At 40.4% G+C, this 20,886-nt stretch overlaps 1 protein-coding gene across 1 annotated transcript in view; it reads right to left on the reverse strand.

Annotated features, from left to right (window-relative positions):
* Window positions 1-1,066: 1,066 nt before the first annotated feature.
* The window catches only part of exoc3l2a (exocyst complex component 3-like 2a), a 40,028-nt gene continuing 20,208 nt past the window's right edge, over window positions 1,067-20,886 (reverse strand). The window contains exons 6-13 of the mRNA XM_036580125.1: window positions 20,563-20,673; window positions 19,640-19,740; window positions 17,784-17,894; window positions 16,918-17,053; window positions 16,196-16,318; window positions 15,514-15,669; window positions 11,381-11,502; window positions 1,067-4,709 (exon numbers count right to left, since the gene is read on the reverse strand). Coding sequence (XP_036436018.1) covers window positions 4,409-4,709; window positions 11,381-11,502; window positions 15,514-15,669; window positions 16,196-16,318; window positions 16,918-17,053; window positions 17,784-17,894; window positions 19,640-19,740; window positions 20,563-20,673 — 1,161 coding nt within the window. The 3' untranslated portion in view covers window positions 1,067-4,408. The remainder of the gene's footprint in view (window positions 4,710-11,380; window positions 11,503-15,513; window positions 15,670-16,195; window positions 16,319-16,917; window positions 17,054-17,783; window positions 17,895-19,639; window positions 19,741-20,562; window positions 20,674-20,886) is intronic.

Raw genomic sequence — 20,886 nt, forward strand, 5'->3', positions numbered from 1 at the left:
TTTAACTTTGTATCCTCAAAAAGGAGCATTTATTTATTTTTATTTATTTATTAATTTATTCATTCATTCATTCATTCATTTATCATTTATTTTTTTGAAAATGAGGTGATTCACTATAGGAGGCCCAGGATAAAGAAGTGGTAAAGCTGAAAAACTGTGAGTTTCCAAATGAACATTTAGATGATCTAGAAAGTTTATTCATCTGTTTTAAGTTATTTAAAGTAAATGGTTCTTATTGTGTTGTATTTATGTCCTGTTAAAATTCAACTCCGTTCAGTCATTCTGTGAGTAGTTCAATCTAGAACCTGAAGAGGCAAACTTAAAAAAATTCACAACTAAAAAACAAAGTGGAATACAGCTTTGAAATTTTGCATAGTTGCTTGAATCAAATTTATGTTTTTGCTTGAATTTTCTCAGTAAAATCTATGGCGTGACTGGGACAGAGCATAATGTCCCATTTTAGCACACAGTTCATCCACAGGCTGCTTTTGAATTCCCATTTCTAGTATTTTAGCCCAGAAAAGAGGGATGAGGAATGAATAAAGTGAACAGCAGATGAATTTGTAGAGATTTTAATTTTAAACAGTGAGTGTGTGTGCTCGCCTGTGTAAGTGTGTGTGTGCTATTCTCGGACGGCGCGCTTTGTTAGAGATGAAAGCAGGTGGCTGTGTGAGAGAGGAAATGGCTGCCTGCGCTGGTTTGTAAACTTGGCTCTAATCGGAGGATCCGTTTGGCACCTCGCAACACAACAGGAAACACCCATTTACTCCCCGAAAACCCTTTCACCCCAAAAAAACCCTTTCACCCCAAAAGGAACCCATCCCACCAAAACCCCCCCCACTCACCCTAAACAGACCCTTTCACCCAAAAACGCTTTGTTTATTCAGAAAGCCCAGCTGATCCCAAACATCCCACCCATGCAAAACATCCCCTTTACTCAAAACATAGTTCATCCCAAGAAAGTTGTTACCTCATATGATAAATAACACACTGTTTGCACAACAGAGTCCTTTTCCTGATAATAGGACGATAAATAAACACACAATTCACACACAAACAAACAAAGTCCTCTGCTTTTTGGTTTATTACCCAGTCAATGGGTTGTTTTTTATTATCTTTACTAAAATTCTTAAAGATTAGCATTAAGACATTTGTATCAAATACATTCAGTCCATATTTTATTCAAAGTGTTCTGTAAGGAACTGTACATACATACGCAAGGAACTGAAAAGATATTACAGTTCAAGACCAGCTAGAATGATACATATACATATATGATGACTAACGTTTCTGAATATATTCATTTCTTTATTCATTTCCAGTTTTCTTCAGTCCTCAGTCCCGCTCCCACCCCTACCACATGATGCTACCAAGCTTGGAGGGTGACGGCTAGCATGTTTCCACCAAAGCTCCACCGCAATTTTCCAAACTGCCGCTAATCTAATGCAACGTCATTGGACAGCTCAACACGTTTGGAGGAGAATGCTAACTGCTAATTCTGTGTCAGCTAACAGACGCCCCCATTGGCTAGCATTGCGAGAGGGAGGACCATCCTACCCACTCAGATGGCCAGTTATGCTCCCTTAGACTCCTGCTTACGGACGGCTGTGGCATCGCTGTCTGTCTAAGCCAGCTAATGCTTAGACAGTAGCGTCGCTTCTTTTTCAGCCATTAGCTTTTTTGTACAAAAGCTAGTATTCAGCTTCATCTCTACTGTGAAGATCACTTCCTGTCACTTCAGATGTTTGGTTCTAGTTTATGGTGTTTCCCTTCACGTCACATCTTTCTGTAGCATCTTGGATGCCGAATGAAGTTATGCTATGACTAAAGTTTGGAAGGCCGTGCCTGAAACCTCACCCCTTTTGCTAGCATCCTAGCTAGCATCCCCTTTATCTGACACACTGTCGTTCAAAAGATTGGAATCACTACGATTAATACTATCAAACCAGTTTTATTGCAGATACATGTATAAAATGATAATTAGTAGGAAGATATAAAAAGAGGAAGAAATGATAATCATAACTGAGAAATAATCAGGCTTGAAGTTATAATAAATTAGCATCCAGAATGCCCGACTGGATAAAACATATACTATAAATAAATAACTCCAGTATATTGTAATAGCCTGAAATAATGAACAAAACATCAAAAAACACCTTCTGATATCAAGTTTATAACACTGTAGAAGTTATTATTGAAATATTGAATAAAATCAGAAAAAAAAGGCCAAGTGATTCCAAACCTTTGAACATTGGTGTATAAGATGCACTTACGACTATCTTTCCTTGGAACTACTTCTACCTTGTTTCATTGTTTTTTCATGAAACCTACAAACCCTAGAAGAGGGATGTGTTGACATCAACTTGCAGCAAGATTCCCCTCCATAACTCTACTTCTGCTCTCCCACCACTGCCCCCTACTGTTCATCCAGACTCCACTCCAGTCTTCTCAACACCTCAGTAGATATTTTTGGTTGATTTCGGTGAAATACGCTGGTGGAATAGGGAATGAGCAGTACCTTGTGCCGTGCTCCTCACATACACGCTCATACGCTGCTGTCCAATCTACGATTAGCATTGCATGACATACAAACATTAGCAAAAGATGTTTTTAGCGAAAGAGCTGTGGAGATTAGCTCCTCGCTAATGCAAGGAAGGAACTACCCACTGTTGCTTCATCATAGCATGAACCCATAAACACTTTTTCAAAGTAAGCATTTACTTTTTATATATTATTTTCCAGCAGTTTTAGCAATACAGCACACGCGGGTGTTGATAAGGTTAAATGGGACGAGACCCTGTCTCCTTTCACCAGTGCACTCCATTGTTTAGATGGACTTGGGATGGTGCTCCGTCTCCATTAGCTGTGACAGACACAGGGACTGATGACTTGGCAGTCGCTGAGTCTACTTCCTGTTAGCTGTGTTAATAATGGAGAGTACTTCCTGTTTGAGTCCTGCAAGCCACAAAAAAATGCGAGGGACGCAGTCGCGTCTGTTTTCTTCTTTCCCCCCCCCCTTTTCTGTCTTCTGACACATCCCTGGACTCTGCATTTCATCAGAGGCTGCTAGAATGTTGTTATTGGTAATTGGATTTTGTCAGCTATGGGTCGTATTTCCTAGACGCTGTATTGATTAGCTGAGTGGTTACTGATTTGTGTAATGTGTCAACTGATCACTGCTTGATTTATGTAATGCTGATTAACTGACATCTTACTGGTCAACCTTTGTGATGTGTTGATTAGTTACAGACTGACTTGTGTAATATATTAACTGGTCACTATGTAGTGTGTTGACATTTCTTATTGACTTGCATAAAGAGTTGAAGGGTCAACTGGTTGATTTGCCACGAAAACACCCCTTTTTCTTAAGATATTGCATGGTTACTGGCTGACTTGCGTACTGTATTGACTGGTTACTGGTTGTCTTGAGTACGACATTGACTGGTGTTACGTGTTATTTGGTCGCTGGCTGACTTGTGTAACTTGTTAAGTGGGTACTCGTTGAGCCGTTGAACAAGATGGCTGCTTAGTGGCTGACTTGTGTAACGTGTTCACTAATTACTCGTGTAATACGTCAACTAGTTACTACATTGTGTGTTGACTGATTTCTCATGGACTTGCATAAAGAGTTAACTGGATCCTGGTTGACTTGTGTAACATGTTGGTTGGTCACTGGTTGGCTTGCTTAGCACACTAAGTGGTTACTGTCTGACTGGCTTAATGTGTTGACTGGTTACTGACTGTCTTGAGTAACGTATTGACTGGCTACTGGTTGACTTGTGTTACGTGTTGACTGGTTACTTGTTAACTTGTGTAACGTGTTCTGGTTACGTATTGGCCTGTAAAGCATGTTGATTTGTTGACTTTTGACTTTTGGTTGCCTCTTGACTTGTGCAACATCTTGACCAGTTACTGGTTAACTGGTTACCAGTTTCCAGCTGACTTGTGTAAGATGTTGACTTGTTGGTTAGCAGTTGACTTGCATAAGGTTTTGACTGGTTACTTGTAGGTTAAAGGTTGACTCGTTTAACGTGTTGATTGGTTACAGGTTGACTCGTAACATGTTGACTGGCTACTGCTTTGACTTGTGTAACCTGTGTTGTCAGGTTATTGGCTGATTGCGTAACGTGTTGATTGGTTACCTCTTGACTTGTTCAACGTGTTGACCAGTTACTGGCTGACTTGTGTAACATGTTGAATGGCAGCTGGTTGTCTTGCGTAACATTTTGCCCTTTTGGTTAGTAGTTGACTTGCATAAGGTTTTGACTGGTTACTAGCTGCTGACTCGTGTCACGTGTTGTAGGTTAAAGGTTGACTCATTTAACGTGTTGATTGGTTACTGCTCGGCTTGTTTATCATGTTGACTGGCTACTGCTTGACTTGTGTAACCCGTCGACTTGCTCACTGGTTACTGGTTGACTTGTATAACGTGTTGATTGGCATCGTCTTCTTTGTGCTTTGCGCTTCTTCTGGTGTGTCTCCTGTGGGGGCGAGCACTGGACACCCACGATGACACTGTCAGTGCAAAACGGATCAGAACAAGTCCCAGGCAGGGCATGTCTGTTGCCACGGCAATCTCAGAGAACAGGGCGTGGTCTCTGGGCATATCGCTGTTGTTCTCAAAGTCCCGGACGACAGCAAGGATCTCCTGACGCTCCGTTTGCTGCACCATGCCCCTCACGTTCAACACAGCAGAAACATGCTTCCTCCTGAGAGCGAGAGAGAGAGAGAGAGAGAGAGAGAGAGAGAGAGAGAGAGAAAGAGAGAGAGACCAAGGAAGTAAGAGATTGAGGAGACAGAGATAGAGACGAAGATGGGGAAGAGGAAAGAGACAAATGAGAGAGAATCTGAGACAGAAACACAGACCAAATGAAGAAGCCGAAACAAAATAAATATGTTCAGTTGTCAGTGTGTTGTGGATCAAATGGACAGACTGAGGGCTACTAAGGCCCTCCGTCTCTGAGTGAGGTCCAACATCTACAACTCCATCATGCATCTCAGAGAAGCACTGCTGACTTCCTCTTTTTGTGTTGATCTAAACCAAATGAAGATCTTGACCTCCAAAATTGTTGTCCTAAACTTGACTACAAAGGCCAGTGATGTTATACTGCATTCCAGGAGGCCAAAAGTTGGTTTTAGAGTTTTAGAGTTTTCCTACTTAATATTATTTTTGTTAACATGATGAAATCACAAGTCTGGTTTCTGAAAGTTTGCTTCTTTAGCTCTGCACTCGAGAAACGAGGAACATTTTTTAGCTATTAGCTTTGTGCAGACTGCATGTGTAAATCATCAGACAGGGTTTACACTACATGACCTTTACCCTGATTTTAGCCCCGATTCTTATTCTGGCCGAGTCTGTGCTAGTTGGCTCTAGTCCACAAATTTTTGGGTCAGTCGGAGTCGAGACTCAAGATTTTTTGCCTCCCAATCGCGTTTCAGACCAGTCAGAGTTTATCAAACGTTTGATTTTTTCGACCCGACTCTGAGTGTATTCTACTGGTCAATGACACAATCTGAACGGATTCCTGCAACAGCCAGTGAAAACAGAGAGTGCGAAAGAAGAAAATACAGCAAGTAAACAAAGAAAAATGGCGGAAAGTCTCTCACGTGTGGAGAGAAGCTTTTTAATGAGCTGAGCTTAAAGTACGAGCACAGTCGAGTTTATGTACATTTAAAACTCTAAGAAATACCAAACTGATCACATTTTTATATGAGCCTCACTTAAACATGTTTACCTGCTCCATGTTTGTTTATGTGGGTCTCCTATAAACGGGAGAACGCAAGAGTTTGCGAGAGTTTGCGCAAGTTCACTGAGTTCTGTTTGGTTCTTTGTAGTTCTACAGTTACAGACTGTAGTCCATCTGTTTCTCTGCATACTTTGTTAGCCCCCTTTTACCCTGTTCTTCAGTGGTCAGGACCCCCACAGGACCCCCACAGAGCAGGTACTATATGGGTGGTGGATCATTCTCAGCACTGCATTAACACTGACGTGGTGGTGGTGTGTTAGTGTGTGTTGTGCTGGTCTGAGTGGATCAGACACAGCAGAGCTGCTGGAGTTTTTAAACACCTCAGTGTCACTGCTGGACTGAGAATAGTCCACCAACCAAAAATATCCAGCCAATAGCGTCCTGTGGGCAGCGTCCTGTGACGACTGTTGAAGGACTAGAGGATGACCAACACAAACTGTGCAGCAGCAGATGAGCTATCGTCTCTGACTTTACATCTACTAGGTGGACTGACAAGGTAGGAGTGTCTAATAGAGTGGACAGTGAGTGGACACGGTGTTTAAAAACTCAAGCAGCATTTCATTAGCAGTGAAGAACAGGGTAAACTTGGGCTAATAAAGGACACAGAGAAACAGATGAACTACAGTCTGTAACTGTAGAACTGTAAAGTGCTCCTATATGGTCAGTGGAGAGGATAAAATGGACAGTGTGTGTAGATAAAGGACGTGGTCTTAATAAAGTGGCCGGTCAGTGGACAGCAGGGTATTGTCTCTGAACTGTTTGGTGACAAAGCTCAGCTAAAACAGTCCGTCAACAACAGGAAACAGCAGCAATGTGGAGGTCCAGAGATGAGTTTGATCTCTTTAGACTGCACTGACAGGACAGAGAGACAGACAGACAGACAGACAGACAGAGGGATCTTCGCCACAGTGTTTCAGTGTGTGTGTGTGTGAGGAGTGTGGCACCAGTTGGTTTCCTGCGACCATGCAAGAACAGGAAGTAGTCCTCAGCTACTTCCTGTCTGCTGAGTCGGGTTGTGCGTCAGCAACCAGGAGCCCTGCCAGCCCGCAAACACACACACACACACACACAAACACACACACGTTTTTGCGCTGTTAGACACTTCTGTGACCCTGTCAATCAAACCCTCATCATAACCACAAAGAGGATCAACACCATCAAAGAACATCACTCATCTCTCTCTCCAGTCCAGCTTTACTGGCATCACTGTAAGATCCAGCATTGCCAAAGCATTATAAAATGCTCTCTCTTTCTCTTTCTCTCATTCTCTATTCTCTCTCTACTCTCTATCCCTATTTTATTCTTTTTGTCTTTCTCTCTTTATCTCTCTACCTCTGTCTCTCTCTCTGTCTTTCATTCTTTTTGTCTTTGTCTCTTTATCTCTCTCTCTCTTTATATATTTCACTCTCATTCTCTATTCTCACTCTCTCTCTCTCTCTCTCTCTCTCTCTCTCTCTCTTTCTGTGGAGGTGGTTTCTTTTACTCTTTTTTAAGGCATCTTATCCTTTCTTGTTATTCAAACATCCACATTTTCAAATTAAGTTCTTTCATTGTTATGAATAATTGATGATTTGATTGAGTGATTTGTCTTTGTGTTTTGGGCTGATGTGGTGATTTAATACTCTGCCAGCTACAGAACAATAACTTCACACTGTACAAATACATAAATACACTTCTCTGTGTTTTCATATGCAGCTCAGCTCAGATTGGGCTGTTTGGATTAACAGTGAGAGACGCATTATCAGCTGAGTCTCGACAATCTCTACTGTTCTACACGCACACACACTCACACACACTCACACACACACTCACACACACACACTCACACACACACACTCACACACACTCACACACACACTCACACACTCACACACACTCACATTCACACACACTCACACACACACTCACACACACTCACATTCACACACACACTCACACACACTCACACACACACACACTCACACACACTCACACACTCACATTCACACACACTCATCACACTCACACACACACTCACACCACACACACCACACTCACACACACACACACTCACATCCACACACACTCACACACACACACACACACACACTCACACACTCACATTCACACACACACTCACACACACTCACACACACACTCACACACACACACACTCACACACACACACTCACACACACTCACACACACACTCACACACACACTCACACACACTCACATTCACACACACTCACACACACACTCACACACACTCACATTCACACGCACACACACTCACACACACACTCACACACACACTCACACACACTCACATTCACACGCACACACACTCACACACACACTCACACACACACACTCATACACACACTCACACACACACTCACACACGGCTATCTAAACATTAGAGAACAATACAAGATTGATCTCAGTTTTTTATTCCAAATTACACGTTTTATTCAAACAGTAAACGAACACTAAACTGAGTTCGGACGTCCGTGTATTTGGATAACCATAACTATCCGGCTCTCATTGTCTCTCTAGGATTTATTTGCTTTAGCTTTTAATAAACCGTCTTCCTGTTATGTTTGCTTCGTGATTCTTATCTTGTAATTATTTTTATTAACTTTCGTATTTTTTGCAGATTCTTGTTTTTTATTAGGTTTTATGTTAGTGTTTGACTAATTGTCCTGTTTTTTAGCTTATCTTTAATTTTCCTGTTATGTTCTATTCTTCGTATGTCTTTATACATACTTGTATTATTCTGCGCGTGTAAAGTACCTCTATCTGTTCTTTTTATGTAATGTTCTGTAAAAATACAGTTTATTATGAATATTTTTAAATATTTATTTGTTCGTTATGACTTGTGTACGTCTATGTCTTTTCGAGCCCCGCTCATTCTCTATATGTCTTTTTCACAAAACAGACACCATCAGGGTTAAAGGTAACATGTCTTTGGAAAATAACATTGGGCTTAATGTAGACCTTTGGGGGACCCCATACAAGACTAAGTATCTGGAGTGATGGGGGGAGAACACCTCCCCCATATTCACTGAGAACAACTACGTTTTTTAGATTGAATTTAACTTAAGACATCAAAGGGCCCGATTTTCCAAGTTAGCCACTGGTCAAATCAGGAGAGCCAAACAGAATGACCTCTGACTCTCATTAAATATATAAAAGGTTATTGACCATCTTTCATATTCAAGACAGTCTCTTCAAAGCAGTATCATCAGCATGAAAATGAAGCATAATGTTAGTATTTGGCCTAAAGGTAACATGTATAAGGAAAATAACACTGGGCTTAAAATGGACCCTTGAGGGACCCCATAAGCGATTACAATTTTTTTCTTCACATTCACTCAAACAGGACTAACTCGGCATCAATGTGGGCCTCTTTGAGACCCCCCTGTACCCCCTCTACGGTTCCAGTCAAAGCTCTATAACACATGCACACGCAGGGGAAGCTGGCATGGAGACACTCCTTGCAGGTCTGAGTGCAGGAGGACTATTTTCAGCAAGACATTCTCACATTCTTAGGAGTTCAGGAAGGTGAAGTGTTGTGAAAAATAGTGTGTGTGCTGAGGCAGGAAAGGGCAGGGTCAGGAGCTTTACTTATTCATGAATGAAGAGCGTCTGTGACGGACAGAGTCCTGACCCGTGCTCCTCCGTCCAGCAGCTCCGCGTTTCTTTCGGCCGTTATGTAAAGTGATGAAATGCTGGGTGGTAAAGAGGTGAAGTGGAGATAACACCTGAAAAATGGGTGTTCTTTTTCCTGCCTCGCGCCACCTCAAACATCCTGTTCCACATGTCTGAGTGAATATTTGTGGAAAGTGCAAGTGTGCATATGTCCAAAAGTTTATGAACCCTTTGGAATTATGGGGATTTCTGCATGAATAGCTGATCTGATCCTCCTCTCAGTCATAAAAACCAATAAAGTCTTATTTATCAAGGAACAGTGCCATATCTTTATTGACCAAATGGTTTAAACAATGAGATACGGTAGTCCAAGTGAGATAAGACGGACGCATGATTCACCTTTTCCTGGTCACTGAAGCACAAAAACGATTTGACGAGGTGAGAACAACTGCTCTGGACCAATGAGGAGGTATGTTTGAGGTCCAAATCAAAGGTTTTTACCTTAGATTTATCATAAGACACCAGGTGACACGATTTTCCAAACTAGCCACTGGTCATATCAGGAGAGCCAAGCAAAATAACCTCTGACTTTTTCTCATAAAAGACATAAAATTTTATTGACTGTCTTTTATATCCAAGAGTCTCTTCAAAGCAGTATCATCAGCATGACAATGAAACATAATATTATTTTTTCTATTTGGGTTAAAGGTAACATGTGTATGGGAAATAACATTGGGCTTAATATAGACCCTTGAGGGACCCCATAAGTGACTAAGTGACTAGAGAGGTTGGGGGACAACAGATCCCCAGTATTCACTGAGAACATCTAAGATTATTACACCAGACAACCCAATTTTCCAAGTTAGCCACTGGTCAAATAAGGAGAGCCAAACAGAATGACCTCTGACTCTCATCAAATATATAAAAAGTTATTGACCATCTTTCATATACAAGAGACAGTCTATGTGGCCTAAAAGTAACATGTATATAGAAAATATCATTGGGCTTAATATAGATCCTAGGGGGGCCCCATATATGACTAAGTGACTGGAGATGTGGGGGAAGAACACCCCTGTATTCACTGAGAACACCTACAAATTAATGTATGAATGCCCTACAAAGATCAGTACAAGGGCAAACAAGTGATAAATAATCTGCATTCTTCTTTTGAACTTGTTGAAGTCTGTGTTTATGAGTCAGCAATAAGACAGAGACTAAGAGTGGTATTCCTGGAATACTGGCACACAGTTAACCACTGCTGACCAAGTCTATTCCTCTAAACACCATCTGGATTTTCCACATCCTTATTGGAATACTGTTCCAAGGGAAGATGAGACAGATACTGAACTTTTTGGTGACTATTGTTATGTCTAGAGAAAACAAAAGACTGTTTACCAAAACGTCATCGAAATTGGGAAGGAACTGTAAAGAATGTTGGGTCAATCTGACTATGACATTAAAACACAAGCATAAGTCAGCAAAAGAAATTACATATTTTAGATTGGCCAAGTCATAATCCTGACCTCAGATCTGTTGAAAACCTGTGTAGAGATCTGAGATGAGCTGTTTAAGCAAACCATTAACAAAATAAAGCTAAACTAAAACAATTTTGTATAGAATGTGTCAAGATACCTTCCAACTGCGTTTTATTCCACTAGTATACTAGTTTAAATTTTCAATTAAGATAGGATACTGTAAAATATCTGTTACATACAAATGATTTGTTATCATGACTTAGATGAAGATCAGGTCACACTTTACTAGCTCTTCATGGAGAAATATAGATTTTTCTATTCGGGTTAAAGGTAACATGTCTTAGGAAATAACTTTGGGCTTAATACAGACACTTGGGGACCCCATAAATGACTATGGGACTGCAAAGGTGGGGGGTGCAAAGGACCCAATTTCCCAACAGTGAGGACATATGCTGTTGTATACATGGGTTGCCAATACTTTTGCGCACAATGTTGTATGTGTGTACGTATGTGTTTATTTCTTACCGAATATCTGGAAACTCCTTGACCAGCACTCCCACCTCCATCTGAATGGAGGGCATGTCCTCCAGGAGGATGATGTCGGCCAGGTGACCAATCACATTATCCAGCCACGAACAGGTGGACTCCTGGGAGAGGGAGAGAGAGAGAGAGAGAGAGACAGAGAGAGAGAAAGACAACTATGAATAAGAGATGCCTTTTATACTTCATAAATGACAAGTCCCAAGTCATCAAGGGCTCTGTAGCAGGAGTGCAGTTACAGTAAGGGTCACTGATTTATAGCAGTTCTGCAATTTGGCAACATGTATATGCAGCACTAACTTACACCACTGTTTGTCCTGATTGCAGATCTAGAGTTGTGCTATAGGCTTTAGGCTATATGCGACATACACTATATGGACAAAAGTATTGGGACACACCGCTCCATCCTAAATTAGGGTGTTTCATTCAATCTCATTGCCACAGGTGTATAAAATCAAGCACCTAGCCATGCAGTCTGCCTTTACAGACATTAGTGACAGAATGAGCTCACTGAATTCAAGTGTGATGCTGTAATAGGACGCCTCTGGTGCAACAAGTCCACGATCAACTCTGAGTGGTATTATTGAAAAGTGGAAGTGTTTAGGAACCACATAAAGTTACAGAGCAGGTCTCTGAGTGCTGAGGTTCATAGTGCATAAAAGTCACCAGCGCTCTGCTGACTCAATAACTGCAGAGTTCAAACCTCCTCTGGCATCAACATCAGCACAAAAACTGCTTCATGGCATGAGTTTCCATGGCCGAGCAGCTGCATGCAAGCCTTACATCACCAAGCACAATGCCAAGCGTCAGATCAAGTGGTGTAAAGCGCCGCCACTGGACTCTGGAGCAGTGGAAACGTATTCTGTGGAGTGATGACGCTGGCAGCCCGATAGGCGAGTCTGGGTTTGGCGAATGCCAGGAGAACGTTACCTGCCTGACTGCATTGTGCTAACTGTAAAGTTAGGTGGAGGAGGGATGATGCTGTGGGGTTGTTTTTCAGGGGTTGGCCTAGAACCCTTAGTTCCAGCGAAGGGAAATATTAATGCTTCGGCAGACCAAGACAGTTTGGACAATTATATGCTTCCAACTCTGTGGAACGGTTTGTGGAAGGTTCTTTTCTGTTCCAGCATGACTGAGCACCAGTGACCAAAGTAAGGTCCATAGGTCCAAGTCATGTCTGGGTGTGTTTGGTGTGGAAGAACTTGACTGGCCTGCAGAACCCTGACCTCAACCCAACTGAACACCTTTAGGACAAACTACCTCTCGTCCAACATCAGTGTCTGACCTCACAAATGTCCTTCTGGATAAATGGGAAAAGATTCCCACAGACACTCTTCAGAATCTTGTAGAAAGCTTCCCAGAAGAGTGGAAGCTGTTATGGCTGCAAATGGATCAACTTCATATTAATGCCTATGGATTTCGAATGGGGTGTCATAAAAGCTCCTGTAGGTGTAATGTGTAGCTGTCCCAATACTTTTGTCCATGATAAAATGCTAAAAGCTAAACGCAATGGTTGTTGAGCAATGTCCCTTGGAACATAATGCTTGCTAGCCTCCCACCTCTATTCCCACCTGGAAAAAGGCCCCCTAAAATGAAATATTCTACAGTGGTTGGTCTGGATTGAGTTCAGTTCCACACTCCGTACAACTAAATACAGATTGTTTATCTAAAATCAGCCTCATCATACAACTATTCAATTTTCCGGAAGGCAATTACAGGCTAATACATCTTTACAAATTTACCATTTTTCAGAAACAGAAACCGTCTCAACATCTCAGTGTTACTTTCAAACATCTGTTGGTCCATTTACCATGAAATGTCCATACAGTGTAAAGGACTGCTAGCATTTTCAAACTGCTATTTCCAAAAAACACTTGTGAGGTTTTCTAAATATCTGCGTTATTTTACTGCAGTGGTTAAGTTGTCGAGTTGTTCGCCCGCAGTGATGGTCAGTGTCCGATACTGACCTCCAGCACAGAGGCCTTGAGCTGGCCGGAGGAGTTTCACATCAGACTTGACTATAAATATCCTCCCCCACATACACACACTAAATATCCTCAATATCCTCGTAGGGATTAAAAGCTCGTTTTCTTCATTTCTACGGAAACGGTCAGCGCGAGGGAAAGCCTTCAAAGACAGCAGGCAGGAAGTGGCCGAGCAGCCGACTTCCTGTTTTCAGTTAAGGTGATGGATGGGTGATTTAAGTGGAGCAGAGGACAGATAACAACAACAACAACTCCGCACATGCAGCCATAAAACAGCTGACTTTCTCTCTGAGGGTCTTCCCACATTGTCTCTCAGACACTCTCCTCAGGTCAGTTTCAGCTGAGTGCTCTGAGCTTTCTGATTCTTGAGGTCTCTGTTGAGGTCAGTCTCTGTTGTTCATCTCATATATACGTGAGTGTCCTGGTACCTGCAACATCACTCATGTCGCATTCTCGCGAAATTCGGTCAAAAACTAATCCATTATGTTTTGGTTGAAGTAAGTTGGAGTGGGACGCAACCTAACATGGGTTATAATGTAACACTGACACTGTGTCAAGTACACACTTAAAAATGATGGTTCTTCAAGGGTTCTTTAGTAAAGAAAATGGTTCTGTGTAGAACCATGAACACTCAAAGAATCCTTTGCATGATTGAAGGTTCTTCAGACTGATGGAGAATGTGTTTTATATGGTTCTATATAGCACCAAAAAGGTTCTTCTATTGTTACCGACTCGATATCGTAACAATATAAGATCTCTTTTTGGTGCTACCTAGAACCCTTTTCAAAAATATATAAACATCTACAGGACATTCTCTATCATGAAGAATCGTTTAATCATGCAAAGGGTTCTTTGAGTGTTCATGGTTCTATACAGAACCACTCTCTTTACTAAAGAACCCTTTAAGAGTGTAGAACATGCTTTTGGTGATTCTCATATCTGTGTAGCACCATCATCATTTTAATAGCAATCAGACAGATGTTTCTCAGATGTTTGCTGTTTTTATACCATACAAGTGCACTGAGCTGTGGCTGTAAGTCGCCTATTAAAACTGCTTTATTTTACTCATTTAAGTAATATAAGTAATGAGGGGCGTCCATATCCCAAACATATGAATTCAAAACAGTTATTTTTGGAACTTTTTTATCATCTCTGATATTGCCTGTATTAATGAAATTTGCCAGTGTTTGATATGGAGGGGAGGCCTCTTTTCAGTAATCCTATTTATTTCGATGCAGATATTTAGAGTGGCCTTTATTTGGAGTGGTCCTTTGTGGGTGATTAATAAGCTCTTAACAGAGTATCAGTAACACACCAACAACATATTAGTGAAGTAGCTGTAGTGAAGCATCTGAATACATTGAGGTTAATATATTGCAGATGTTCTGTTGATACATTACTTACACTAAGTAGATGTTTTGTTAATGTGTTACTTCCATTAAGCAAAACCTGACCTTACCAACCTTACCCAACACCTAAACCTCACCCTGGTCCTAATCCTAACCCTAACGTCAACCTCAACCCAACACCTAATCCTCACCCTGGCCCTAATCCTAATCCTAACCTTAACCTCAACCCAAAACCTAATCCTAACCCTCATATCGCAGCTGTCGGAACCTCGTATCTCCAAAATGGGCCCTTTACAGGAGAAGGAAAAAACATACTTTACTTTTAATGTAAGTCAATGGAACCAGACTTTTTCCCCCAAGTAATTTTGAGTCACTTCTTTTGGCCAATTCATACAGGCATAACAGGCATTTTCAAATTATGTCAAAAACTGAAAAACGACAAAAATGGAGATACAGATTTTGTTCCGACAGCAGTGATGTGTTTTTGACACGTTACTGTGAGTCCGCTGAGTGTTTGTTTCATCTAAAAAGGACCCGTCAAAATGAAGTGTCACCTAATATTTTTTACTGTATTTAGGTTGGAAAGCTCATCAGAAAACTGTGTTACTTTTATTTGGCAAAAACTAAAATGTGTCAGCTTGTGCTGCGCTGGGAAACTGCTTTTTCCATTCCTGGGTAACACACCTCTTTACATACAGTCCCAGCCAATAATCCAGCAAGTCTGCAGTTCAACGGGTTAATTAACTTTACATGTGTAGTATGTTGTGTGTTTATATGCACGTACCAGGTCTTTGAAGAGTGCTTTGATCTGTTTGGCCTCGTCCTGCAGGCGGAATGCCAGCCTCTTTCTCATTTTGAGTGAGGTGCAGATGACCCGCCCCCTCATGATGGCCCGAACGTACTCCACCATCACCCGCCTGTGCACCTCGTTCACCAGCGTCTGTCAATCACATTTACATCTATCAGTTAATCAATGAATCATTCAGTCAGACAGTCAGTGAATCAATGAATCAATCAACCAATCAGTCAATGAATCAAACATCTAACTGACCAATCAACAAATAAATCATACAGCCAATCATTCAGGCAATAAATGACTCACAATCAATAAATACTCAGCATTTGCAGTGCTAAGACTTTAAATCTCCGACCTCACAATGATTTGATTCGATTATGATTCTTTATGAAACAATTCAAAGCAAGTGTTGTTGAGGTCAACAGCAATTAATTATCAGCCAGGTCAAAGTTAATGATCAATTCAGGATAAATGTTCAATTAGTGTGAGTTATTTATAATAATTAGAAATCTGTTTAATAAAGGGAGAGTAAACATCCACTATGTGATGCATTTAACCTTTGAACTGACTGATTTGAAATGAATCTGAGTGAAATGATGCTATTGACCCCAACATCACCGAACACCACATACAGTGTGAGTGTTTTTGCGTCTGAGTGCGTGTGCGGTACCTGATATGGGGGGCAGTCCATCCTGCGGAACTTTTTAAAGTGCTGTTTGATGGAGGCCTCGATGCTCTCATAGGCCTCAGTGTTATTCAGCCATTTCTTCCTCAGCAGCTTATCGAAGAAGGGCTGCAGGACAGAGGAAACACACCTGCATGAGGTTTGAGCCGACTAATCGTCCTGTATGAGCACTTCTTCAGGTGTATCATGTTATAAGATGTTATAAGATTGTTATAAGATTTAAGGCAAAATAGGCAAAGGCTGAGGGCCTTCGCAGTGTTGGGGGCCTCCACGTCATCGTTGCATTGAAGACAAGAATAAATGATTATTACTGTTATTATGGATATATTGGTTGTCACTGGTCATAAAACTGAGTCAATGATTCAAGTTGGGCTCCACCCTCTTAATATACAGTCATATGCAAAATTCAGAATCCCAATAACTTAAATATGAGAATTTGTTCTCATTTGCAAAAACAGATTTTATTTTATTCTATTTTAATAAATTTTCATAAATCATGTCTTTTTCATTGTGCATTCCAGGCAATATCAATCAAACTGCAGCCGGGTTGTGTTGATTATGTAAAAGTAACTTTATTGATTTTTTTTTTATTAAAATTTAGTTTTTTGGCAAAAGCAGATAACTCGGCCCTGTGTATATGTATGTGTATATGTGTGTGTGTGGGTGTGTGTGTGTGTGTGTTTGTGTGTGTGTGTGTCATATCTTACCCTAATATTCTCAAACAGTCTGTCGGTCAGAACCCGTACGGACTGGTTGATGATGCGTTCGAGTGATGAGTGCGCTCTCTGGGACGAGTCCTCACTACCCAGAGGATCACACTGCCTGCAGCGCTCCACAAAACTCCTGCACACATATATTTACCATGAATTATACATGTTTAAATCGTTTTATTCCAACATGCTTTATCAACTAAACTGCACTATTGAGGCCCATATTGTGCAAAACTAACTTTTGAGAAGCTTAAAAAAAAACAGCCTGTTTTGTATTCATTGCTTCTAAGATGTTGCAAAAACTAACAGTTTTACATTTATGTAATAGTGTAGGAGTGTTTTGAATGAGGAAAAATACATGGCAGCCAATCAGAACAGAGCTCATTTACATATATCAGTGTTAAAGGCACAGTAACAAAAACAGGCTGAATTATGTAATGAATTATGACTGTTTTGGTACATAAAACCACACAAATGATATAAGTGGACCTCAGGAAAAATAATGAAACACAAGAAAAATGTAGGACAAGAGCACTTTAATATGTTTATATGATTTCTTGCAAAGTTCATCTAATCTGGCGCAGTGGAGGAACTTCTATTGTCTTTAGATATGGTGTTGGTCACAGCAAAACCTTAATATGAAAAATGTTCTTAATGCAAGTTTTCGTTAGATTTGATTCCAAGTAATTCCAGACCATTTTTATTTGTCCATTCTTCATGAAATGTTGATGCACAGAGCAGCCAGAGCTCTTTTTTCAGTGATGTAAAACATTTAAAAAGAAAAATGATGAGTTTCCTTACTGGATCCAGTTTTGTTATGTCTATTTAAATAAAGGTATGTGTAGCTGTGCGCACAGCTGTACCTGAATGGAGGAACACAGTTAGCCAGCGCGATGGTCCTGGAAACATAACCGTCACCTCGGTCTCCGAACTCTGCCTGAGTCTCATGGAACATCTCCACTTTTCTCTGGAAACTGAGCGCCCACACAGACAAGTACACACAAACAAAAACACGCATCAAAACAATTAAATTACTAGAGCAAAAATGCTAAAAAATGGGTTTTATTTGGAGATCCTCAGAGTGAGGGAATTCAGCAGCAGAGTGTAGAAGTGGTGAAGAACAAAGCTTGTTTATGATGGAGATAACAAGAACTGAAGGGTTGTCTGCTAACAAGCTAACAAGAGCTGAAGGGTTGTCTGCTAACAAGCTAACAAGAGCTGAAGAGTAACCTGTAAAAAAAGCTAGGAAACTAAAAAAAGCTAAAGAAGATCATGTAAAAAAAGTTAGCAGGCTAACAAAAGCTGAATAGTAGCCCATAAAAAAAAAGCTAGCAGGCTAATAAAAGCTGAAGAGCTGCCTGCTAAAAGCTAACAAGCTAGTAGTCTAATAAAAGCTGAAGATAGCAAGCATTTATTGGTTTGCTGGCTTGATAAGTTTTGCACCCTGCTAACTGTACGTCACTGTTGGTCGACCTTCGGACCACCCAGATTATTATCCTGCATACACGGCCTAAGTAGTTTTTAACCTCTTCAAACCGATTTTAAATGCACACAGCCTTTTATTTTGTAAAATGAACTAATATGACAAACAATTTAGAGAGAAAAAAATGTCGGTAACACTTTCTATGAATGTCACCTTTGTAAGCATCTATAAACACATTCATAACATGTTATAATGTATTCATAAGGCATTATAAACATGGTTATAAATATTTATAAAAAAGAATTACACTGAATTACATTTTATAGCCATGTTTATTATACACTATGAATTGTTAATATAATGCATTATAAATAGTGTTAATAACATGTTATAATGTCAGTGCCAGAGAAGTCAGTCCCAGCTTGGAGAGTAAAGACAGAGAGTAAAGTAAAGACAAATACCAAGCTAACGGTGGTGTACATTACCTTTCCCACATTGGGTAAAACACTGATGGCAGCTCTAGTTTAAACTCTGACATTTGAAGCCTGTAATGTGCTTTATTATGTATGTTTTAGTGTTTCAGTAAATCCTTCAGTAAATACTTCAACTTGAAGCCTCACTCTTAACACTGGAGGAGGCTTTAGTACAGTACGCTTCACTTTACTTAGAGCAGACAAATACAACTTATGAGCTCTTATAATTTGTTATGATCAGTACTTATAATGTATTATGTTAACAATTCATAATGCATAATAAGCATGGCTATAATGTGTAATGCATTTTATAAATATTTATAGCTATGTTTATAATGTCTTATGAATGCATTATAACATGTTATGAATGTGTTTATAGATGCTTACGAAGGTGACATTCATAGAAAGTGTGACCAAAATGTCTAAGCTTAATATAAAATGATTTTGTTGAAAATGTTGCTGACACTGCTGAACTGGTTACAGTTGCTTACATGAATATTGTTGTTAAAATTACTAAACTAATTTATGGATGATGTAACGGATACATAGACAAGTAAGGAAAATACATAAATTAGACTGTGAGGGGAAAAAGAGCTGAAAAGTGGAATTTTGTCTAACACTCTGCTTAGTGGGCCACCTGGAAGATACTGAGCCGCCAGATTTGTGGTCAGTGGGCCAACAGTGGCTCGCTATCCTCTATCTGGGGTAACTCACTAACAAGCTAATAAACTGGTAAGCAAACAGGAACTGAAGAGCTCAACGGCCTATTTTTGGATTAAAACACAAAAAGGTAATCCTTGTCCAGTATCATTATTATCCTCACCTATGCAGGAAGTCGGCCAGTCCACTGAGAGTGCATCTGGCCACTCGGGCGCCCAACAGCTGGCTAACACCTGTGGATCTGTCCAGGTCAACCTTCAGCCTCTGCAAACGCACACAGATGTTACCACACACTGAGAAACAGGGTGAAGTAATGCTTCATTTACTCTCCTAATGTTTTTATCTTTAAATCTTATCCTAAATATTAATGTGATTACATAACAATTCTGTAATTTCACAATTATATGTGAATAGTTATATAATGCAAAGAGGCTTAAGAAGGCCTAATGATTTATATGAATTAAAAATGACGTGTATCATTTTTAGTTCATTTTTATTTAAATAAATTCATAAATTCATTCAATTATTGTAGTAATTCTCTTTCATTGTTACTTTTCATTGATATGTTTCAGCTGGTTAAAATCTTAAAAGACCTAACAGGAAATGATCCAATCAGACTGTTTGTCCTTGTGGTATGTAGGTAGATACAGCCAGGCGAGCTCTCCCATTGGTTAGGACTTCAGGAGCTGCACTGAAGACCTTACGCATCAGACTGTCCTTATCATAATTAGCAAGTGAAAGTGGAATCGATCTTGTTTTGATTGACATTAGGTGGGACCAATTTTGTGAGAACTCTAGTTCTAGTAGAAAGTATTAGATACGTCACTGACTGTGAATATGAGTTGCAGTCTAAGCAGGTTTGGATTAGTTGTTAAGAATGGAAAACAGTGGCAGCAGCTCTGTGCCTTCACCGTAAAACTGCTCCATACAAGCTCAAATATATGTCGATGTTTCTGTTACAAGCCTCCCCTGGACTGAAGAGCTTCTTCTAATAGCCTCAATGTGCCGTTAAGTGCAGAGCAAAACAACAACAGTATACTAAGGGTAGACTTTGTTTGCATGTCTGTGTAACTGCGTTCGTGTTACCTGTATGATTGAGCGCGCCAGGCCCGACTGGTATTCTTCTATCTGGAGCGTCTGAGCCCATCTCTTCTCCTCGTCCTCCAGAACCTGAGACAGCTCTGTAGTTACCTTGTCCTGCACACATTATAATACAGGGCCACATTATAAGCTGGTATTCACTGTAATTAATTACAGCCTCAACTTAGTTGCTGTAAAGGTCCCAATGATCAACACCACCCCTTTAAGAAAATGACTATAATTACAGCCCAGCACTGAGCGCTGCTTAATGCTCATATCAAAACACTTCCATACGTTTTACAGGGGGCTTCCTGAACACAGACCCTGTCC

Source organism: Colossoma macropomum, unplaced genomic scaffold (genome assembly GCF_904425465.1).
Source record: "Colossoma macropomum unplaced genomic scaffold, Colossoma_macropomum, whole genome shotgun sequence".
In the NCBI taxonomy this organism is placed as follows: Eukaryota; Metazoa; Chordata; class Actinopteri; order Characiformes; family Serrasalmidae; genus Colossoma; species Colossoma macropomum.